This window comes from Hylaeus anthracinus, unplaced genomic scaffold (assembly GCF_026225885.1).
Source record: "Hylaeus anthracinus isolate JK02 unplaced genomic scaffold, UHH_iyHylAnth1.0_haploid 0, whole genome shotgun sequence".
In the NCBI taxonomy this organism is placed as follows: Eukaryota; Metazoa; Arthropoda; class Insecta; order Hymenoptera; family Colletidae; genus Hylaeus; species Hylaeus anthracinus.
The window spans coordinates 22,592,683-22,617,461 of NW_026533254.1; the positions used below are offsets into that span (position 1 = coordinate 22,592,683).

At 43.5% G+C, this 24,779-nt stretch overlaps 1 protein-coding gene across 3 annotated transcripts; it reads left to right on the forward strand.

Annotated features, from left to right (window-relative positions):
• LOC128894396 (uncharacterized) lies at positions 1-23,083 on the forward strand. Of its 3 annotated transcripts, none has more exons than XM_054156126.1 (8): positions 1-42; positions 4,334-4,505; positions 8,235-8,419; positions 10,423-10,658; positions 11,060-11,338; positions 18,661-19,003; positions 19,923-20,211; positions 21,514-23,083. In XM_054156126.1, exons 2-8 carry the CDS (start codon positions 4,344-4,346, stop codon positions 21,730-21,732), a joined length of 1,713 nt encoding a protein of 570 aa, XP_054012101.1. In that variant the 5' UTR covers positions 1-42; positions 4,334-4,343; the 3' UTR covers positions 21,733-23,083. The 3 variants fall into 3 exon arrangements, with proteins under 3 accessions (XP_054012101.1, XP_054012093.1, XP_054012085.1); XM_054156118.1 differs by lacking the exon at positions 1-42 and adding an exon at positions 943-1,614 and having other exon boundaries at positions 4,338-4,505; XM_054156110.1 differs by lacking the exon at positions 1-42 and adding an exon at positions 944-1,614.
• The last annotated feature ends 1,696 nt before the right edge of the window (positions 23,084-24,779 follow it).

Below are 24,779 nucleotides of genomic sequence, written 5' to 3' on the forward strand. Positions count from 1 at the left end.
GGAGGAAGGAGACTAGCAAAAGAGGGACCGAGATGGCGCTAGGTGAGTCGTGTCTGGAGGAGGAATCGTTCGTATGGGCCTGCTGGGTAGTCGTAGTGATGGGACCGACTCGATGCTTATCGGTACGAAATTCTGCGAACCTTACCCTATAGCATTGACCAGACATCAGACTATTACAATTTTACAGAGAAAATTTATTTGAAATAAATTCACTTCGAATGATAATATTTGATTATAGATACACTTGTCAGACCATGAATTATTCTTATATATTTTTATTTTATCAAGAACCATGGCTGGTATTTTTGCTGTCTTTGTTTAAACCTATTCTTTAAATATAGCCTATAATTATTAATATAGTAATTTATTCGACAATGCTCCCAAAATAAAGTGTCAGAATATCCCCTACAAAGCTAACCATCATACTCAATAATTTACCTCGATCATATTAGCCAAATCCTCCCAGCGACGATTACGAGGTCCATAAAATAGTGGAGCAACCGTCTCCAGCCGCGTGTTGTCTCCATCGCTAATCAATGGGGCCCCTTACTACCTGCCTGGCTTAACCTGCCATCCTCATGTGGGGGCAACGCGGTGAAGAGACTAAAACAGGCAGGTAGGGAGCCGAGGAGTCGGTTGGGTAGGGAGAAAGACAGTGAAAGAGGGAAAGGAGAAGGGGCCCGATTCCCCCACCACCGTTAGTACTTCTCCGTCCCACCGATAGATGGGTCTCCGTCGCGCCGGGCCCCGGGACTAAAATTCAGGACAGAAAACCGTCCGGTTAGTTGGAGCCTGCTGGCAGAGAACGCGCGTTACTGCCGATCGCGAGTCGATCTGGGCAAGGTGTGGCGGTTCATCCGTAAACGAGAGAGAGGGAGGGGAAGAGAGCGGAGAAGATCGAGACCCGTCGAAACGGGCATTCGAAACGAGCGAGAGAGGGAATCCCTCGACAAAGGACAGAGACGCAGCCTCGACGAGTAGCGGTCGTCTTTCTCCCTCTATTTTTCTTTCTCTCTCCCTCCGACCGCTCTGGCTGGCTTTCTCGCTTGCTCCACTCTCCTTCGTCCGCGTTTCACTCGAGTTCGTCGCCGAGGATCTCCGCCGCGGAGTCAGTATCCCGTGATGGTTAGGTGAGCGCGAAACGACTCGCGCTGCGTCGTTGACAAGTGAACGATCTCCTCCTTCCCCCTCTACCCCGCCAACGGCTGAACGTTTCCGCGCATTTTTCGTGCAGAATTCGCGCCGATACGTAGTCCCCCGAGACGGGCCTAGTTTGCGCGATCCCCTCTCCTCGGTAGACGGTGGGTCCGTCGGGCCCCGACGGCGCGACGACAGATACACCGCGAGCGTGGAAAAGTGCTCGGTCCTCGCGCAGCTGTCAGATATCAACCGAGCCTGCTTCTTTATCGGTGGTGCGCGGCCAGGTTTCGTGTGCACGTATACGAGAGGTGTGCGCAAAACACGTACGCGACCCACGCTGCACAACTTGTTCCTCTGCCAGGCCCCGAACCCAACGACCTGCGTGCAACGAAGGCCCGTTGACTGCACGGCCGTTGCTCAATTTCTGCGAATAACCGCCGCCGGCGCTGAACACCACGCACCCATTTGTTGGCGGTCAGTTTCTTTGTACTTTTTCATAAATTAATCCTTCATTTACTATTCGGGCCCGCTCGAAGAAAGTTTTGGAGTCGCGAGACGCCCGGGTTGTTGCGTATGGCTCGTATTTGGGTAACAGGTTCTCTGGTGGCCATATACAGTCCCGGGGGTATATTGAGAAATTTATGGTGATGATACTATTCGAGGAATTGTTTTCAAATTTTTGGCACGTATTTAGTGATCACTGAAGGATACGTATGAATATTTATGTAGCGATACGGTTATTAGTGTCTTTGGAAATAATTGTTTAAGATGGGAGTACAAAATATGTTTGACGCATAGGTTGGAATAAAAATAAAGAGATATCGCTTTGATATGTCGTGGTAAAGAACTGATTACGCAGAAATATGTAAATGTTTTGAAATATAAGGCGTAGTGGGATCGAGTTAATCGTGTGTTTGTGAATCCGAATCCTAATCGATGATCGAGCATCGTGACACTTGAACCACGTAATACTTGTATACATAAACTGACAATTCATTCGATGAGTTCGCAGCATAGCTGGTATAAAGATATTTTAGAATTTTTAAATAGTTTCAAAATAATTTGAAATTTTGTTCCTTCTATTCGTGGTGAGTGGTGGAGGGTTATTTCTCTGACAAAAATAAATCAAAATTTAAAATGAAATACGAGTATATGTACACATATATCGAAGGCTTCGAATAGAATTTAAACTTATGCGCGCTGCGCATGCGCACCCAAGTAGCTTCCAAATTGATGTTCTTAAAAACAGAAATCGATACAATATCCATTTTCTTTTTCATTATTTATTTAGGAAATATAGTAAGATCCTATACATTATATTTCCATATCAATTGATGAAGAATGCCAGTAATTGTTAACTTTCGACTCTAGTTACAATTACTGTAATTGTTCCGTGAGATAACAGTAAAAAGTTTAAATGCCTTTTACAGGATTGAAAACCCCAGATTGCGCTATGATACAGTGATAAACTCAGCGAAGCTAAAGAAATTCAGATTTAATTGCTTCCGTTTGGAGCGATGAAAGCGAGAGATTTGAAAGTTGTAATTTTCATTTGCTACGATTATAAACGTTGCGTCTAATTGAAATTCTGACAGAATTTTATTGTCCATGTCGAATACACAAATCTCGTTTTATTTGAAAAATCCTTTCAACAAATATTATGCAATGACTTTTGTAAATAGTTGACTTCATGGTACGTTCTTTTGCATACTTTAAAAAAGAAACGCCGAGTAACACTTTCCCGCTACATTTTTCACTACATAGTAATCTTAATCGTTATTTAATCGAGACGGTCGAACTATTGTATTTTTATGGCATTTAAACGATCATAATTTTCCCTTTCCAGGGCAGCCCCTTCTCGCCGCAACGAGCAATTAGTGTCACCATTATACTCATGAATACTAAACAACGTGTAAATGAAGCTTAATCTTCTTTTTATATCCATTTTTCTGTCGTTGGAAAAATATAAACATAACGTTTCCTTCTTTCGTCGTGTGTTTTTCTTCGATTCGACGAACCAGTGTGTTTATAATGAGCGTCCCATCTTGAAAAACAAGTAGCAATGGCTCGCGTGAGATTGACATTGATCTTCGCGCGACAGCTTCCGGTTCCTGGGATATTTTCGCTTCGAACACACCATCGACGCGACGCGCAATCGGTGGGAACCGATTCCTCGCAAGGCGGATAACGTAGAAACGGGTTTAAGCGTGAAAGTAATTGAGGAAGTGGATGAACAGACAAACTGTTCGTGTTCAACGCGGGGCAGGAACGGTATTAAGTTTACCTTGCGGAAAATCGGTCTTCTCGCACCGAGGAAAACCTCTGGACAACAACAATTACCCACACCGTGTATCACGTGACGATTTCTATTTATCAGAGCGCAATAATGACAACAATTTGTTTGCCTTATCGTGGCGGAATCGCCAGGCTCGTGTCATCTTGTTAGTTACCATATGGTTAAAAGTGAGAATATTATTCAGATATTTTATTCTATAAACACGAAACTTTAATATATGTTTGTTAGGGTGAAAAATGTCTGTCCTCGATCTCTATTCTTGCCTTTCCAAATTCGTTTCTTTGAAGGGGCACATGAGCGAATTATAGAACCGTCTTAACACTCATAAAGACGTTATCAGATAAATAGCATTTGGAGCACTGTCCTCCCAAGATTTTAATTGCCAGCTGACCGTTTAATAACTGTTCTCGGTAGTCAGTGATCCGTTACACGAGCAAAAACGACCATGAAACAATCCTCAGAATCCCGAAGAAATTGCTAGGTGACATGCAAAATGTTACACACACAGGATGCCTCGGTAGAAACAGACCACCTTAACACCGAAAACCGCGCGAGACTCGTCTAAATCTCAATTTTGATGAATCATATTAAAACTTTACATACCTAGAAAACAATACACACTTATGAAACTTCCTCCTTCATGAATAATACTGGAATAAATTACTTTATTTCATTATTACCAACTTTAAATGAATTAGATATAAATGAATCTCTGTTGAAAAAATTATGAATCTAGTACGACTCAATTTGTAAAAAAAAAAAAAATCAATTTATTTCATTATTATTCATTTTGAGCGAGTTATATAGAAACAAATCTCTGTCGACGAAAATTATGAACCTAGTACAATTCAATTTGAAAAACCCACTTGGCTAACAAAATTATTTGTTTCTGTGCAGGCAGTGAGTGATGGCCCTGCGTTTGAGGAGCAGCAAGGATGTCAAGAAGAGCTCGTACTACGTTTGGTACCTGGGCGCGAGGGAGGCCAAAGGGGTGGACGCGATGCCCGGTGCCATAGCTTACCTGCTCGAGCGGGAACGACTTCAGGAGCCTTTCAAGGTCACGCTGCAGGTGAGCGGTACCATTACGAGATCCGGTTTCGTAGCACGGCCGAAAATACCGCGAAAAAGGGACAATTAATTGTCGCGGTCGGAAGGGAGGCGCACGGTCGCCTATTCAACGTGTTTCATCTCCCTCTTTCGCGCTCTCGCGGGCACGGCCACGGGTGGCAGTGAAAGCAGTCCGCAGGGTCGAATAAAAATCACGAATTTAATACCTCAGCCTACATACAGAATTCGTCAGGCCTCGACCTGCTCGCGGACGGTTATCAGCTTCCTCGAGAACGCTCGTAATTTACTCGACCCGAAATTGTTGCGACAGTGGCGCGCCCAATATTTTTCATGACGCTTTACACAACTTCCCAGGAAAATTAGAGAAAAAGTTTGTTTGACTTTTTTGTGTAAAATTAGATACTCTTTGAGATTCGTTTGGGACGTTTTCTTAAATTATTACGAATATCGGGTACATGTTAGGAAATAACGAAATGGCGTAAGAGGTGACTAAAGTTATTCGTAGACCGATTTGGATCGAAATGTGGTCAGATCATTAGATGGGAATACGAAACGTAAATACGGAGTTTCGTTGGAATATATTCGGTGTAAGTATTAAATGTGGAGTGCCCAATATTTTTTGGTAATTGTACCATCTCGGGACGCCACTGCAGAAGGAACTTCAGGTGGGGCCTCGAATTAACGACGGGGACGACCTTCTGAAACTCACACCGAAATCGTGATATGTAAATTTTACGACGGCCAAGGTGATGGCTAAATTTCACGCTGGAATCCATGTTCTGCTGAAATTGATAGAGGTGGAATGTGCTCAAAAAAGTGGTCAATAATGTGAGCCTTAAAACTCTTTCGATGTAGACATCTGAAGTTTACGTGAGTCTCGTTCTCATCTCGATTTAAGGTTCAGAATTTCGATAACCAATTTTCAAAGTTACATTGGCGCCTCGCTTAACGTTCTAAAATTGTTGTACCTCGGAAGGCACGCCACGTGCATTCAGGCGGGAAAATTCGAAAACGATTCAGTTTCAGGTGAATAAACCTCTAACGTTAACGAGATGGTTCCAAGAGGAAGCGATTTGTACGAAATCAATTCGCTGGAAATTAATAAGCAACACCGGCGGCGTTTAAGGTAATTAGATAACCGCAATAATAAATCCGTTGACCTGAATCTTATAGAAACGGGCACGCCGCTAATATATCCGGTGAGTTCGATATGGGAAAGAGAAAATAAAATGGACGACACCGAAATTGTCCCGCGACCGTTACGCACGGGCATGTTTGCTCGACATTCCCGTTGCATGTCAATTGAAATGTGCAAAGGGGGTTGCATGCCGATTTAAAAACGCCTCATTACTCATGGTTCCAGCCGCACGAGGCAAATTGCCGACACGGTATTCGCGTGCACGAAATCCGACGCTTGGGAATACGTATCCCTCGACCAGTTTGTTTTTATACTCGGATTTTCGATCGATTACAGCCTCGATGCACTTGTCGAACATAACCTCAAATGTAACCAGTACATTATTTACTGTATCGAGAGGATAGATGAGTAACATTATCATTTTTCTACAATCCTACTAGATTTTTATGCATTTATGGGAAATTTGAGTGTGCTAAAAACTACAAAATGCACACAGAGTGCAATAATATAAAAATCTATTGAAAGTAAGGTGCATATTATAATATTTGCAAAGTAAAATAAATTCCTGTTTAGATTTCATTTTTGTAGGTGAAGATTTTGTTTGGCATAAAAATCCACAGTATATTTATAACGTTTCTATTAAATATTAGGTCGGGCAAAAAGCTTGGTTTGTGGTCATAGAAAGATCACAGAACAAAATGGTCAATTTGTTACAGAGGAAATATGTCTCCTTACCCCTTTTGGCGAACCTAATACGCCAAGAGTGAAAGTTTCCATTTTGTTCCTTTGTTTCCTTTATTTGAAACATAAACAGAGACGTTATGAAATAAATGAAACTGCAGAAGCAGCGAAATTTAGAGCTCATTCCGTCAGAGTTTACATACATCCAGCGTGTTGCGTAAAGAATTGTTCGCGGACTCGCTGCCATCGAACTTTCGCAAGCATAAATTTGTCCACGAATTTTAAAGCGACGCTTATCGAACGTGGTTCCTATTTGTCTTTACTGATCTCCCATCAGCAGAGGAATCTACGAAATGCATCTCACGTCCGAACGGGGGCCCCCCCCTCGTTACTTTTCGCGCGTTTAAAGTCATGCGAACACAAAGGTGTCCTTATCGCGACGTCGTGATCTTAATGGATGCGTCTCGAGAGGGATTTAGTCGCCGTGCACGCTCGTCGTTCTCTCGAAAAGAAGATGTGTTACGAAATCACGAGACCCGCCTAATTATTGTGTAAGTGCAATTGCTGGGGAGTTGCGAGACGGCTCGCCTTGAGAATATTTTAGCACCCCGAATTTTCGCGAGGATCGTGGCTGGTCTTAATGGACAGTCTCTCGGTGGGACGAAAATTGCGCGTTATTTTCTGCGGTCAATTTCGTGTAAACCACAGACGCGAGGACAGGTGGTCGTTTCTTGGCACATTTCGAGTACGAGCGCGATTTACCGCGCGGATTTTGTAACTTCGCTGAAATCGCGCGCGCCATCTTGCTCCCTGCGCGCGCAGCTCGAAGAAATGAGTTATTTTCGGAACCAATGAGCGTGCAATCTTCTTTGGTCCACTAGAATATGGCCTTTCAACGACTGTGCTTAGATAGGTATCGTTTCAGCTTCTTTATTCAAAAGGTAGAAAACTCGTACCCTTGTGAAGCAAGCTGAATATATTCCTCAAGTTTGGTATTTTATGGTTTTCTTGGGAAAGTAGCCAGAGGATCTTCCCCACATTTTTCTACTTTCTCTAACGGAGATTCACACTCCACATTTTTTCTTCTACTGATTCGAGACTTTAATAGCGTGAAATGTGAAGGATAGGCTGGAATTATTCATTAAAATTGTAACTTCTCCTCGATAAATTTTATTATTTTGCCCAAAGATGGTCTGTGCTTTGCGTCATTTTGTTCTCGCGATCATCGCGCGCCAAAAGTGGCCGATTACTCACCGAATTCATAATTGGGTCCCTGATGGTCGCCATTGAAATATCCGCTGTGGTAATTCGAACGCCCCAGGGCCAACGATAATTATCGATACACGTTTTTTTTTTTTTTTCCTAAAAGCGCCCACCTGAAACAGAGAAAGTTCTATTTTTGTAATATCATGTTCGCTTTCATCGTTCCGCTATTATTATTTGCTTTCGAAAAGGAAATTAGGTTTTTAAGCGTGCCTATGAAGAATATAATACCGTTCCAGGGAAAGTCTTTTCAATGATAAACGAGCATGAATTTCAAGTTGTTCGTCTATCTGTGGAACCTGCCCCACCCACTCATTTAAATTAACTACTGATATTAAGTGTATAGGCAGACAGATTACTTGAAAACTTCCTTGAACTCCAATATCGAGCCGGTCCTTGACTTTGGCATTCAATTAGATATCGTTTTACGTTATTTAATATCGTGTGGCTATCTAGTCACAGTCTGTGAGTTCTACGCGCTGGAAAAAAGTCAGGAGAAATAATAGCGAAGGCTGTTGCGTTTGATAAAATGGATTGTCGCGGTGTACTGTTAAGTAGCCTGAAAATTACAGTGGCAGCCATGTTGGAATTGTCTAAAACTGGTAGAGACGAGAACAAAAATTCAAAATATTGTTTTATAATTGTCAGGTGAGCAACAAGGGGCTGAAGATCATACAGACGGTTCACCCAGGTGGCTCGACGAGGTCTGCTGTTAAACATTTGGTACCAGGACACGCTGTCCTGGCGGCTGTGCAACGAGAAGACGTCGTCGCGGCGACTCTTCTACTTCCAAACCCGGCCACCAACAATCCTGTCCACGTACACGCGTACAGGTCACTATCCATTTCTATATTAATAATAATTAACATCCACGCACGATATTTTACTATTTTTGATCATAGCAACATTTTTTCCTCAATAACAAAATAAAACCTGTTTAAAACTATCTATTTGTACTCATCAAACAATTCGGGCGCCTCTAAGCTGCACACGAAGTTCTACATACATTATCACAAACCAATAGCTCCAGACAGTAATTAAGCTGAAGGTCGCGCAGCAAAACACGCGTAATTATAGATATTAATACCCAATTAACTGAATGACTCTCTACAAAGCGATCGCCACTTTCTCGGATTATTCCGTTGTAATCCTTGATGCTTGTTAGCAAGATTAACTTCTTAACGATCGGTTTGATGTATTGTCAAGCATTAAGAGAGTAATGGGTTCTCCGACGATTTAATTGCATAACAAGTTTCAGATTTAGAATCCCAAGATAAAAAGGTTACACGAATTAAATGGCAACGCTATGAAAAGTTTTTCACAAACGAATCACCTGTTATTCGTTTAACGATATTCTTTGAATTAAAAGCGACCTATTTATTCAATGTTTTGATAATCTAATTAGATTCTGTTAGTTTAAAAATATTATATAAATTAATTACAATGAATCTGCATTAATTTTCATGTTCACGATGGAAAAAAGGTATCGACTGCCACGATACAGGTCTATTCCAGATCTCAGCCGTTATAGAACACGCTCGCTAATTAACGACCCACGCGATTCTAACGGGTCGTTAATAAATGTTCATAAGCTCGCGTTCGCACATGTTAATGTTCCATCGGCGGTTAGCCGCGAAAGCAACCTTGGCATTGAAAACAAACAGTATTTTCGTTCCTGTATCCGATCCGTGTGAAAACCATCCGTTGGTTTTCCATAGTCGTAACCAGCGCGTTATACAACATGGCGTCGCATTCATGAATCGACGATTTCGATCGGGAACCAGGTAAATGGCTCTCGAGGCGCGTGATAGTTCGCTGACCGCGATTTCTTGCTGAGTTCACCGAGGATAATAAAGGTCGCCGATTGCGAAACGTGGCGATAATAACGAAAAGAAATTAAAAGCGCGCGATGTCCAAATAGAAGGATGAGAAATTGATTCCGTGTCTCTGGGTTAGCAGGTTATGGCATTTACTAGAATCTTATTCGAGGAAATTATTTTTAGAATATGGAGATATTAAAAATTGCGAACGAGAGAAAAATTAACTATTTTTAGCGGTGAATGTTTACGTTACATATTTTTGTTTTATTATAGTTTTAATTTATTATCGAGTTATCGATAGTTTATTATCGATCTAATTTTTATTCTACAAAATAAAAATACTTGGAAAAACGTAATGTTTCCGATAATTTAAATTTTTTACCGGTGATATCAATTTCTCCCAGTTCTCCGGCATGAAATTTCAAATTGTGGGACTAATAATGATAAATTATACACCTAGTTCTTGCAATAAGTTTCTGATCACCCAACTGTGATTGCAGTTAAGTATTATGTCGAGGAGAAATCAGCGAACCTGTAATTTCAGTGGTAGTTGTCATTAACATTCCTACTTCGTTCACCAACCCTTCTACAGCATGTTTCCGATATTTCTTTTGCTCCCTACTTGGCGTCCGCCGAGAACGATATACCTCCTATCAAATTTGCAACATGAAGGATGCCGAGAAATAAAGACACGCTTGTTCTACTTAAATAAAAAAGTGGGGCAAGCTTCGAAGTTAAACAAACATATTACTAAAATTAAAGTCAATTATATATTTCAATTGAGCAACACGTAAATTTAATTTTAGAAACACTATACATTTGTTATTTAATTTCTCCTAATTTATATCTAATTTAATTTAATTCTAATTTATTTAATTTCTTCTGCCTCTACTCGAATGCATCTAGTGTGCATAAAGAGATCGACCCTCGAGACAGGTCACATCTCTTCAGGGACAATTTTCTCTGACGCGAACAGTATGAAATTTTGACCTTGAGCCTGACCTCTCTGACTTCAGGTGCGACTCTGTCGAGACAGCTGAATTATTGGGGGGTCAGTTGAAGGCACTGGCGTCACATACAGACAATTTGGCCAGGGTCACCTCGTTGGAAAGGGTCCGCAGCAATTTAGGCAGCGATGGCAGGAGCACCAGGGAGTCAGAGTCCTCGGAGGGCAGCGGTGAACTCAGACACGATCCTGTGCAGACAACCACGATATACGAGTCCCTGGCTGCGGAGCTACGCGCCAAATTAGGTGAATATTCCCTCCTTTGCTTATCTATTTATTTACTTTATTTCACGTCTTGGTGAAAGTGTGAAATAATTTGCTCTCAATTGTGGAAAATAATACAGTCTCAGTCTAAGGAGTTTGCAATCTAACCTAAAATTCTGAAAGCAATGTTTACTTCTTGTACAAGGTTCGAAGGACTTTCTGAACTGGAAGCCTGTAGAATTTCGAATCAGAGATAAAATAAAATTCACTAAGAACAAACTATAATAAAATAGCATGTACAAAATAAGAGGAGAACAAGTTCAGACAAGTCTAAACACGCCAAGTATTGATTGAAGTAGAAATTCGAGTGCAACTGTCCATAAATATAGAAAATAACTTGGCAAGGGGATGGTAAGTAAAAGATATGCTTCCTGTTATTCCAGGAAGAGGGAATTCAGGGGACAACGACGTGGGACCCATCCTCCTGCCTCCCAGGGATTACGATACCGTCCACAGACACCGTGGCAATCTCGCTGGCATCGAGTTCAGGCGTTGCCTGAATCAAACTATCGTAGGTGGTAGTATCACGGTTGACAGAGGCGGCACGAGAAGTGCTGCCAGCAGTGGAATAGGCTCGGACAGTGCCGCTACGCCTCCGCCTTATCAAAGCCATCATCCATTGGGCCCGAGACCGTCTAGACCTTCCAGAGATTCCTCCTCGGGTAAGTGGATTACTCTGACCTTCGACGAATCGAACCATCGCTTATTTTCTTCGCAATTTCTTTAAATTTTATTCAAACACAAATTCTACAAGTGCAACTTATCCATAATTTTATACAAGTCCATTTTATCCTCCAACATGAACTTTATAACTATAACACACCTGACTAATAATTTTAGGAATATAAATATCCTTTAATATCTTTAAATGGCCCCAAGGACTTGAAACTAAAATACATACATCGCTCATATAGAAGTGACAGCGAATCGTGTACTCGCTCGTATGGAAATGACATCACACGCGAAAGGCAGAAAAAAGATTCGTGACAAAATACCTCGTCGAATGGCACGAATCGTCCGAGAGTTACGACACCGCAGAGGCGTTAGCGGCGATTCGATAGTCATGCCGAGCAAGTGTGAAATTTATCGTGAATGAGAAACGCGAGTGAACGCTGAATTCACCGTGACTGCGATGCAAATGACGTTCAACGCCACGAATTTGCACGCCGTGGGCATTATTGGCATTACTGCTATTATGTCAATCCGCGTTAGAGCGTGCCTCGAGGAATCACTCTTCGTTTCTTGCTCGTTGGTAAAATGAATTATGCATGATAATATTCATTTAGACTAACCAGACATCAATCTCGGAAGATTAATCGAATACCAGGAACCTGGGAAATAATGGTGTTTTAATGTTCACAGTCAATCATAGCCGATCGGACATTTACTATTATCGATTTAGAAAAGTTTCAATGATTTGAAAGATACTATACTCCCTACTGGTTAAGCTTGACCCTGCCTGACCACAGTAAAACACGTTGGGCGACTTGTGTAGAATTCTAAGCATGAGCACAAGTAAGCACGTTGGATGGTTCTACATAGATTTGCATGGCTGACTATAAATTATAACGTTAGGTGGATGTAATTAGACTTAGAGATACTATGTTCCCTACTGGTTAAACTTGACCATGGCTGATCACAGTCAGGCACGTTGGATGGCAAGTGTAGCTTTCTAAACCTGTCCACAAATAACCACGTTGGATGGTTCTACCTATATTTGCATGGCTGACTACAAATGATCACTTTAAGTGGCTGTATTTAGACTATCCATGACTGAATACACTGAATGCAGCACTCATCTCTCAAAACGTAACATCGAGACTATCCCTTCACCAAGGAAAAAGTGCTCAACTGATTGTCGCCTGTCGTTCCTAGCTAATTGCTCCCGTGGAAAGTGGTCCCCAGCGTTTTCCTAGGAGATTAGGCGATCAGCTCGAACGCGTCGTTACGCCTGGAAAGCGTTCGCAGCGGCGGATGCTGGACGAAAGTGAAAGTCCTTTTCCTGGTCCCACTCAGGAAACGATCTTTGGCACCGGTAATAACGCTCAGCGAAACAGATGAAGCGTGGAAGGTTGCGTTTCCGCGAAGGAACTCCAGTCGAAAGTTTATCGCGTCACGTGGGGTTCTTCATCTGTAGGAAGTCTGATGCGCTGCTAGATACTCGCGTGATAAACGACGCGATGCACCGTTGGACGGACGCATGAGAAATGACGAATTAAGATAAACGGTACCTTGGCAAGGTGAACGAATGAGCGTCCAGCGACGAGAGTTAACGGACGTGTTGGTAGAATCTAAATGGTAAAAGGCGAAAATATATCGTCGAGCGTGTATTTTGCCTGGTTTCGAGTCAGACGTGGAAAGAGAGTATGGAGTGTGTTCGGTAAAGTATCGGAGATATTGAAGAGTGAAGATAGAAGCAAAGCAAGTAGGATAATGGATGACTTGGGTATGGTAAGAGTCGAAGGAAATATGGATGAAGATATGAAAAATAGATGAAGATGTATCAGCAATGATGCTCCTTCCTGGAGAACTTGTTCAAAGTGTTACACGTGATAAATAGTTGGAAAAGAATCTAACGACAGAGCAACTAGGATAACACACAAGGTTCGCTTATCTAACGTGGCTAACTCTAGTCAGTCGAGGAAGTTCGTGTACACTCATAAAACATTGCTGGATGTAACCATCATGGAAACGTGCAGACACTCACTCTAACGATTCCAAAAAAAATTATTACATGTAAATGTTTATTTCTGAGCAGAATTCTCGAAGAATCGTTTAACGCAGTGTTCAGAGCTTTCCAAGAGGTTTTCGAATGTAATCGGAATGCGATCGTTGCACAACCCCCCGTCTGGTGAATCCCAGATGAGAGAGAACAGGAACATTCCAACTATTCAGTAGGACGGAGCAGCTTTCCCGTTTCCAAAATCGCGAGACTTTCTCCGGTTAGGACCGGCGTTTAACGATTCGACGGAGGCCCAGGGAGAATTCGTCGACGAAACGCGCCCACGGTGAATAATCGGCGAACGATCGAAGTGAAAGTAGACGAACGTGTTTGTTATTAGACCGACACGAACTCGGGCGCGTTCGGCGGTTTTGCATTCAGCGCGGGGCACACGCGCTCCGGAGAAAGAAAAATCGAAGACGCCTCGCGACGAAGAAACGATTTTTCGTTTGGCCGGCGCGGAACTGGGTTACGGGGTCGCCTTCTGCCCGGTTTTCTACGAGCATCGATAAGATTCGTGGCGGAACACGCTCGGCCACCTGTTCGACCGGTAGAAAGCGTCCAAATTTTTGTCGGCGACGCCGCTGCGAGTTTCCGTGCGCCGCCATTTGCTTCCGCCCCGACGTTTTCGTTTGCTTTTAGACGCTTGAGACATCAGCGAGGCAAAAACGCGTTATTCATTTAGTTTCAGGGGAGCGGAACATGGGTAAAAATCTGAGAGGTTCCTTTGTAACGGTACAATGGAATTTTGATGTTAGGAGTCCGTGACGTTTCATTTTGAGGTTAGGAAATGAGTATATCTAGTCCTGCACCGTACGATTTGTGTTCTTCTTTGACTCCTTATTCTTGGGTATGGTGGTCATCGCACGTATGACGGGATCAACATTAATGCTACCCACTAATAATTACCCACCGAATCCTAACCTCCAAGTGCTACGATATTCCAGATTCCAAACTTCCTGAATCAAAGAGTACGAAAGAAACCTGCGTGTAGCGGTAAATTTTTCTCGTCGTCAAAGAAGAGTTGAGACGTTTTGCCTGTTACACGCTCGAAAGGTTCTCCGGAGTCGTCGATGAAACAAGATTAAAGGGACGTGGTCACGTCGGATTGAAACTTCAAAGTCAGAAAGCGCCGCGTCCTCCTCGCGGGGCGTGCCGTCCTCTCGCGGAACATGTTTTTAACGGACGACTGACCCATATAGCGTAAACGCATAAATTTCGAGACGAGGGAAAAAAGAGTGTTCCTCTCATATCCGCGCGGATGGACGACGAAGACCGGGCTCTGCGTGAACCACGTACAAGGAGAGACTGTATTTGGCACCTGTTACAGTGGAAGGAATACCGTTAGGATGTCGTGTCGTCGGCAGGTACCAGCCTACGGGTACACGCATACATCTTCCGTGGCCCCGTGGTTGTACCAAGCGAAAATCCAGCTGCTTTGACACTGGGAACCGATGTTGATCAACGCTACCGGAATTCGTAGACTCCGAGAGGAGAACGCTGGGGCTAATTCGCTGTCCACCGGGCGACGTTGTCGAGAGGACGTCTGACAGAAGTGGGACATGGAAAGTTCAACGACTGCAATTTTGGAGATTCGGTTTATAATTATTGTGAGTGACGGGGAGCACTCGCGAGACCAAATTGGTAAGGACAGAGGAAACAGGCTAGACGGGTCAGCTGACAGAAGTGGGACGTTGGTAATTCTATGACTGTTATTTTAGGGATTTTTTTTAGAAGTGCCATTAGTAGGGATAAGTGGGGCACGCTTGTGTCTTTAAGTAAATGTAGATAGAATGCTAGAATGTAACAGATTCAAGTGATCTACATCGCTACTTTAACTAAGAAACCATCGACTGAAATCTAGCATACAATCTAAATTCTACAATTTTAAGATGTCTTCGGGTCTTATCAACAGAGTCCAGGAACACATGTTGCATTTAATCAACAGGTATCTGAAAAATATGTGTCAACACCAAAGCTTACCGCATTATCCTGAACCAGTTTGGCAACTCCGATAGGACGAGCCATCAACTGGAAATCTAACAAGACTAGGAACACCGAATGCTCACTCAACGGAATATTTATATTTTGCTTTCCAAATGATTCATGTCTCGTTGCACGGAATTAGCATTTGCGTTACCAGCCGAACACGTCCAACGAGTTGGTTGTTTCGCGAAACTGACGGCAGCCTGGAAATTATGGGTGAAAATGTTTCCTCCGTTTATGCCAGTTGCGAGGAGCCACAGAGGTTCAACGACTGTTTTCTTATCTGATGCAATTAAACCAAGAGTGGATTAAGAGTTATACCGCAGATTTACGACTCGTACGTCAACCATGCATCATGACCCTCGTTCGGATATTCTCTAGCCAAACGTGCTACTGACCGACTAAAGCTACTTTTCACCCGGCACGAAAATCGAACCGTGTATTTCCAGTCATTTTTATACGAAGGTCACGCAATTTCTGGAGTTCCTCATTTTATTTTCAAGTTACGTCAGGCATGCTCAAACAGGATCATATGCTGTCAAACCTAGATTGTCGATTCGATAATGCAGTTGAAAACTATTTGCAGACTCAGACATGGAACATAAGTACACTAATCGAATCAAAGCCAAACATAGTCAAACAGAAACGTGCACTCTAAACTTCAAATTGAGTATTTGATCAAAAGAATATCTGAGGGATACCTAAGCCTAGTCCAAGAGGCTATCCAAAGTGACATTAAACATGCTCAAATACTATCATACGCTGTCAAACCTACATTATGGTTGCAATGATACAAACTTTATTGAAATCCATCTACAGATCGCATTTAAGCGGTCGAATAACCATAACATCTACGTGTTGTCATCAAACCTGAAACGAGGGGACTCCGTTTGAAGTGCAATGTATCCTGACAGAGTCAGATATATCCGAACAAACTCGTGCGCTCGGCGACGTTATATCATTCGTCTTTTACGGGCCACGGAAGAACTCGTTTTGCAAACAGGTGTCTCGGGGACACGATGCACCGCGATGATCACGATTTCCACGTTCGGACCTCCATATAAGCGCCGCTGTCGGCCCTCCTCCTCGCGTAGACCGCGTTCTGGCACACTTTGCCCGCGTCGGGCTCACGATTTGCGTATGTATCGGTGCCTCGAGCCCGCGGTACATCGCGTGAAACTATCCCGAGCTTCCCAGATTCCAAACGGCGATTAGCTTCAGCGCCGATTAATTTATCGTCGTGTTGAGTAACTGCTTTACCCATGGACGTGTTACTCCGTTTTTTTTTTTTTGCTCTGGAGCACCGTTGACTCTCGCGAGCTTCGTCTGAAAGCTGATCGTGTGATCTAGACTCACCGCTCTTAGGCGAGATCCTGGAAACGTTTGAGGATTAGTTAGAATCTGTTCCAAGATGCACACGCGAGTTTGAGAGGTGTTTTGAAGGTGTTTGATTAGGTTTGATGGTGATGATTGGCTCACAGGTGACTGATAGATTCATAGTTTCTGATTTAAAACTAAAACTTGACTCGCTACAGGGAGTATCCAGGGTTTAAAGCAAAGTGTGAATCAAGAAAATAAGTACCTCGATGCAAACGACTCGTTTAAACGAGGGACCGATCCCGATATGGTCCATCCTCGCAATCCACCTTCCGCGACCTAACCGAGTGTCCGCTCGACAATCTAATCTGATCACTCCCTGAATTCCCTAGCACTCCCGTCGCTTAAAAATCAATCGAGGCCTCTTATCTCACAATGCGCCGCCGCCAGTAACGCCAGTCGCCTCCTAGAAGCAGCGAACATCGCCGTTGCATTACCATCGGCGATGATATTAAGAAGATCCCAGGCTCTTTGCCTTTTAACTTTTACCTAGTGCGGCAACAGCATTCCGTCCCCCACCACGTGGCGCTCCGGCGTTCGCGATTATTGCGCAAAGGAGCTCTCGAAAGGCGCATTTCCATGCGGGAGAGCTCTCTGGTTCGCGCGCGCGCGATGTCGCCCGTTCCTAGCGACGATAATAATTATGATCGCAATGGTAATCACCGGATGGTAATGATGATGACGACGCCGAGGACGCCGTCGCCGGCCACGATACACCTGAATTCGTGTGCAAATCGACCTCGTGGGAGGTCATAAGGGAACAAAGTTCCGCATTCTCGGCCCACAGCCTCGGGGCTCCTCTTAGCCTCTTCGTGTCTCTTTGAGCCTCCTCTCCCTCTTCGTTTCCAGCTTCTTTTCAAACCTCCCTGACCTCTTCCTCGACAGACGCCGGAGTATTCGACCGGTCTCCTCGCGGCAGGTTCCTTGATAAAAGAGAAATTGTGGCTTTTACCTTGGAGACTCTTGCTATTTTTCTTCGCCTCTCGCTCCATTGACCAGGTATGCGCGGACAGGTTATGATTGTTCATTGTTTGCGCTCGCGGGCCAGGGAAGATAGTGTTCCAGAGGATGGAGACGTTTTATCAGAAATAGGGATGACGCTCTGATTTGGATAACCTGGACTCGTTTGTTCTCCAGGTGAAGACCCTGTTATGGGTGAATGAGTTCAGTCTTTCATGCTACGAGAAAGTAGAACAGAAATTATGCGAGTGCGTTTGGAAGCATCTCGGAATTACTCTGAAAAATAACTTGCCATAGATGGCTAACTTAAACGAAGACTAGCGTCAGCCATGTTTTCATATCTCCACAAGTAGTGGAGGTGTCTTAGATGAACCTCCGTTTGTATCTTTACGTGTGTCCTCCTATATATGTCCCAACTAGAGCTGCACATCTGCATCCGCAACAATATTTCCATATTGTTGCTCAACAGAAATTCTCGAGTGTTTTTTAGATGTATCCTCATGTGAATGTATATATTATTTATTTAATTATTATATTATGTATGTACATCTCTTTATTGTGTAACAAATTAGTTTGTTATAAACACATTCCCTTTTCACAATGTTCTTTGCTCATATCTAGCTCCTTACTCTATTTACTTATATTCTACGCGACGCTGGTTGGTTGACGGTTTACAATAATACTGTTTTATTTGTACATTTTTTCTTTTTTTGAAGAACCATGGTTTGAATTTGTATTTTTTAATTATTATATTATACGTATTGTATATCAATTCATTTGTAAGTGGAAGTGGAATCTGAAAACTTTTATGCTATTATTTAAAATACAATGTACTTAGTTCCAAAGTAACTTCAACCTCATACATAACCTCAACCCTAACACTCTCCCACTATTGACCCTTTCAAAAATATCCTAAATAACGACGACTGTCCGTTTCAGACGACGACTGGGGAGCTCCGACAGACGAGAACGACTATCTCCCAGAGCCGGAGACAACGGCGACGAGTATGACACTGCCACGATTGCCCAGGAGCCCGGATCGGTTGCCCAGCCAGGTTATCAGAGGCGTTTCGCCCAGCTGCAACAGGAGCCGCAGGGCCCCAGAGTTCAGGCAACGCTCGCCGAGTCCTCAATACCAGCCCAGAATGAATCCTGGCGAGGTGACCAGTCCCAGGGAGAGATTCCAGGACGCCAAGGAAATGTTCCGAGCCATGGAGAGAGAGGCCATCGCCAGGCCTGTCCTTTCCAGGCAGAGAGAAGTTGAAAGTCATCCCGTTCACAGGTACGGCGCAAATATTTTCCTCCGCGTTCGATTTAGCCACGGTACGGTCTTCAAGCTCGCGAATATAAAGACGGACAGGAGAAATTCGGTGCAATCGCCGTTAATTGAAAACACGGAGTGTCTTCCAAGCTGAAACGCGCGAAAGCGTCCCTTCGGTTCGGAAACGACTGTCGCCCGATCGGAAGGTCGGCAAGAAACCGGAGTACACTTTCGATCCGCATCATACTCAGCTTTCGATTCCAGAAGAGAGTCACGCGTCCAAACGGCGACGTTAACGACTCCGACGGATTCGTTTTCTAATCCAGAAAAAGCCCTGGCACCTTGTAAGAAGGAACGATTCGTTCATTTTCTCTCGATCGACCAGATAGACTAGTTTCAAGAGGCCATTATCGGTTTTTCCACTGGCATTCGTTTCGGGTCGGCAATCACGGGTGTCAATCTCTAGTAAAAGCCGTCCGGACGCATGGAGAGTGACTTGGGAATTCACCTCTGATTTCCAGTGGTTGTTTATACGGGGTGGACCAGTTTAACCTGAATCATTCAGACCCAACAGAGAGAACCGTTCCAGTTTTAGGGAATTTACCAGTAGACTAGAGTAGTGAAAAGTTTTAGATTCCTGTTCTTTAGCCTCTGTTTGTGTGTCAAGCGTCAACTGGCGTTCCTCGTGACACAGGAAAAAGGACTCCAAGGTCGGGCGCTTAGGATTTTCATGTCCCTGTCAATTTTTCTAAAGACTATTCGACTTGGACGCGCGATTAGTGAAAGACTTCTTGCATCATTGTGAGATTACGATATATTGTACATCGTATTGAGTCGTATGAATTCGACTCGGTTGACGTAATAGACGCATAATGTAGATTCGTAGCTATAAATTATGCGGAATGTCACGCTTAATTGAATTCTTTCTCGATTGCAACAGGGTCGAGTCGGCCAGACACGCGGACGAGGATCAACCGGCTCGACAGCATCCAGCCAGCAACAGTTCAACGACTGGCCACGAACACCTGATCAGACGAAATCATTCGGAAGTATCGGAACGAGAGAACGATATTTCTTATAGAGCCAGGCCGCGGCCGCGAACCCATCATTATGCGATGGAACGCCCACCAGAGCAAGAGGTCTCGAGGCCCCGACCGAGGAGCTTCTACGAAAACCCGGCGGTCGGACGGGACTTCCGAGATCAAAGGAACGTCGTCGATCCGAGAGAAGTAAGGGTCATTGATTCCTCGTCCCTCCGCGCCAGCGTTCTTCAAGGTCTCCCGTATCGAAGGCTATTGTCCTGGCTCTTTTAAAACGCCTGGTGTCGATGTTTTTGGGCTACATCAGCATTCCTCTTGGACCTGCAGCTCGTAAACTCTCAACGTGTTGCGAATTTTATTCTTCTGTTAGGATCGCTTCTCTCGGACCTGAAGCTCAAACCTACTCAATATTCTCCGTTCAGAAATCCGAGATCTTAGATTTTGCTGAGAATAATTTCCTGAATTGGTCCCTATTGGCACTGGTAATTGCAGAGCTTGGTAGAGATCCAATGTCGAGGAAAGGAATTTTGATTTACTCTTGTTCACTGCGACAGAGATGGACACCTGGAATTTCTCTAGGCACCTCAGGTTTCCTAGTTCGAGTGTACACTTTCTGTAAGAACGGTTTCACAGCGAAACGCTAATTACTTGTCGCAGCTCCACGGAGAAAGGAGTGGCTCGTGTAGTCCTCCATTGACATTTGCTTACTTTATTGCGTGGCTGTGTCGTATTTGCACATGGCTGCAATTGCAGTAACCATCCTGGCCTCCATCTTGAAATACTACTATTCGTGAAAGGATACATCGATACGTAATAATGCGTTAACAAGCTTCTGACTGACATCACATACTGTCACATTAATGCATTGCAGTGATTCCTATTTAAGAGGCGCTGTAGGTAGATGATATTGCTATTGAGTTAATAAACCTGCCGCTACTAACTTTTGAAGTGTCTCGGAGACGACAGATGGCGCTAACGGTTGAGGCTCTGACCCGGCAGGGCCGAGGAGTGGGGATAGCCACGCGTCTCTTACAAAACAAGACTTCCCTAGAAGGCTCTCATATACGTCACAAGTATTCGTACCCTTTACGTCTATTAAAGAAATCTGTCTGAATTAAATTATAGGTTAGATGTTTCCGAACGAATGCTTCGTTATAAATATGAACGGATAGTCATCATAAATATGAATATCAGTAAACTTCACACACGTGCATGTTTATTTATAACGAATATTTGGAAACATCAAACCTACAGAGCACAAATACTCATGGGACTGACTATCACTACGTCAACATCTTACTACGCTAACTGTTACACCCGTTACATAAAAAATGAAGCACTCGAATTCTTTCCGAGGAAAATACCGATGTATAGGTTCTCCGGTCCGTGAAGGAGGAGCTAAAGTATCGGATCAACGGTCGCGAAGGTGTTAAAGCCATCGCCAAACAGCGATCGTCACGCCGCTCACGTCGAAACGTTTTCTGTCAACAGATCCGGGACTTCCGAGACCGTGCGCACGTGCGGGAGATACGCGAGAAGGTGCGAGCCAGGGCGACGACTTACCAGGAGCTGTCCGAGCACGAACGGTACCCTGGTCTCGATCGCGACAGCGCCAGGCCACCCTTGGAAATCGTCCCCACGCCGGGCAGATACCGTCACAGCTACGCCGAGCCGCCGAGACTCGGTCTCGCCGCGCTTCACCCGTACTGAGCCAGCTCGTTGTTAACTAATAAATTATTTAATTAATCGACGTATCGTTAGCGTACTCGTCGCGGCTGGCCAGCGTCCTAGGCATCGGTTTGCTTTTCAACTCGAGGGTTGATCGAGAGTGGAAGCGGATGATTTGGCCTCTATTGCGGACAACTGTGTTGTGTTCTCGTTAGTTTTTTATGTGGGTTGAGTGCATGATCTAGTGGTTAATTAGGTCTTGATTTGTATGCGGACGAAGTTTGATTGTGGGAGTAATTACTGAAGCAGGATTCAGACGTGCCGAAGAGGTCACTCTGATTGATATTTCTGAATCCTGCTTTAGGTATAAATAGCGATTATTTTAAAGGTATGTAGTGAGGTTCTAGAGAGAGGCTCGAAGGGTATGTGATGCTCTATCACGAAGTGCCAAATTGCCCTACTCGTTAGAAAACAGCACATGTGTGACATGCCTTGGGGTGCCCAGGTCCTCGTTATATTTCTCGGTGTTTAAGAAGTGTACAAAGTTCATCCCGGGGATCTGTCCTACTGTCTCTAAGACCTCGCCATGCTGCTACCTATTAGATCTTTAGCACTAGTGCAACACTAGGCGCACTGTTTTTTATCTTTTACTCTATCGCAACAATGCATGGACCAGACATTTCATTTTCATAACAGCACTAGATCTTTTTGAACACTTGCACTAGGTACACCATTTTTAGACTCTCTTTAGACACGAGTCATGCAATTTCCAAACATTTTACCCTAAACTATTCCATTTCCTCTAAGACTGCTATTCAATTAACTCCTGTCAATTGCAGACTAATATACAGCCCACTTAAAAATAACTGCCTCATGTAGTAACTCCTATTCACTGTAAAAATGTCCTCCATTTTCCATGTAGAATCCAGTACAGTCAGGTCATTTTGAGCTCAAGTCAATTTTTAATGATTCGTATTATTATTAAATATATTAATGGCATATAAGATGAGACCAAGGCCAAGCTTTGAAGTCAAACGAGATAAGAAATAACTTGTGAGACTTTCCCGTTTCGAGCGACGTATTCAATGCTTGTCGCTAGCGGGTTCAAGGAAGTGCGCGCATTTTTGCCTACGACAACGTCGAGGGCGCTGTGCTAGGTCGGAGGCGAACGGAGATTAAAATTTATTATTTTTCTTGTATTTGCGGTACCGCGTGTCGTTGCGTCGCGGGCCGAGGTCCTCCCAGTCGAGGATCACTTGTTGACTCTTGAAAACCCGACTCCGTGCACTATATTGTTATGCGTCGGATGCCAGACTAACGATAACGATAGGAATAATAAACAGCAATAACATTGACAGTAACGGTAACAATAATAACGGTTGATAACAATAAAGCCTCTCGTTGTTCTTCGTTCACCCCCTGTGTTCATCCTTTACTGAGATTAATACGTTTCCGATTAAAATGGCGGATGTGTATGTTAAATACAGATTCTGGAATTTAAAGTGCATAGAAACGTTTCAAAAAATTGTCCTTCCAACGGTCCAAGGATCGCGATGGATTAGATGCTATTGATAGGAATATCGAAAAGGTGTATTAATAGACAAAATAGACGGTTAGCAAATCGAATCGTATATAATCCAGAATGTAGAATGGTGAAAGCGGATGTCCATAATCGCGAATGGGGCTTTCTGAAATAGTTTCAACGACATCGAGGCAAATTGTATCGGAAAAGACCACGAAGCAATTTGTTTATGAATTCGTGGCACGAACCACGGGAGAAAACTCAAGAATTTCCAAATATATGTGTTATGTAAATCTCGGGGGACCGTAGAATAAATGTTTCATGGAGATGGACGCTCCGCAAAGTGCATAACACAAGCTGCACGTTCCTCGGATGTATCCTCTTTCCCTTTGTCTTGGCGCGGTCCTTTGTTATACCTTCTACATATACTCGCACCTTTCTCTGGCGAGAGAAATTTAAACATTCGTTTAATTCTTAACGTAATAATCAATCATTTTTTAGACTCGATTTATAATTAGAAAAAGCAGATCGATTATTGTCAGAGTTTGAGAAAAGAGTATGCAGAATTTTCTTCTTCGACGGTTCAGTTGTTGCGTGGTCTATTTTTCAAGTATCCTTGGTTATTTATAGCTATTTTAGTTAAATTTACGCTCTGATAGAGGGAAGAGGCGTGAAGCACTTCATTCAGATTCTTGCTTGTTAGCTCCGGAGGGCAATGAAACTTGTATTTACTCGTTTGCACTTGTTTCATGAAATATTTATCACATCCTTGTTCCGTGCAATTCCAACACTGTCGTTCATTACACTGGTCTGACATTTATTAAACGTGCAACGACAAGGATTTTTCTACGTTCGAGGAAGTATGCTAATTCCGAAGACGAAGTGGAATAATAACGACTCACTGAAATATTCGCTGCTTGTAGCGTTGGGTCTAACGCGATCTGATCGTTAATTCACACGCGCGAAAAAAATCATTTCTCGCTTCATGTGTGCGTCGATTCATTAACACCGTTTCGACCGGCTCGAAAATTTCTCTGATAAGCGACCGGCACACGTCAAGGCGGATCACGTACAGTGGCTCGTTAAATTGCTTTCATGGTTAACGGAGCAGGAAGTGGCCGGTTTGCATTGTTTCGGTGTCTATAGTTGTTGCGCGAATAACAAATGAATAGAAAGTCTTTCGTGCCGCGGTGCGAATAAATCTTGGACTTCTTTTTGCTTTTCTTTCGTTGGATGCGTGCCTCGATTCGGTGCATTTTGCGAAGAGAAGAAATTAACAGGCGAATGGACCGATTTACAGATGTTAATTTTATTTAATTTTCGTTTATTAAATTAATGTGCTTAAATTTCATCATACCTTAAGGGATGCTTAAAATAAAATGAAATTTATACAATGGAGTCATGTAGATTCGTAACATAATACGGTTGACTAAGAATTCTAATTCAAAAGTGTCACTCGCACTAAAGAAAACACAAAAACGTGAGTTTTCTCCTCGTTGGTAAAAAACCTTTCGAAGTGCACGAATCTATGAGCAAGCACGCAACAGCTGAGGCCAAAACCGACCAC

Coding starts and splice junctions, on each gene's coding strand:
- LOC128894396 (XM_054156126.1), top strand. CDS start 4,344: ATGGCCCTGCGTTTGAGGAGCAGCAAGGATGTCAAGAAGAGCTCGTAC. Junction 10,659..11,059: donor GGAGCTACGCGCCAAATTAG/GTGAATATTCCC, acceptor CTGTTATTCCAG/GAAGAGGGAATTCAGGGGAC. Junction 20,212..21,513: donor ACGTCGTCGATCCGAGAGAA/GTAAGGGTCATT, acceptor TTCTGTCAACAG/ATCCGGGACTTCCGAGACCG.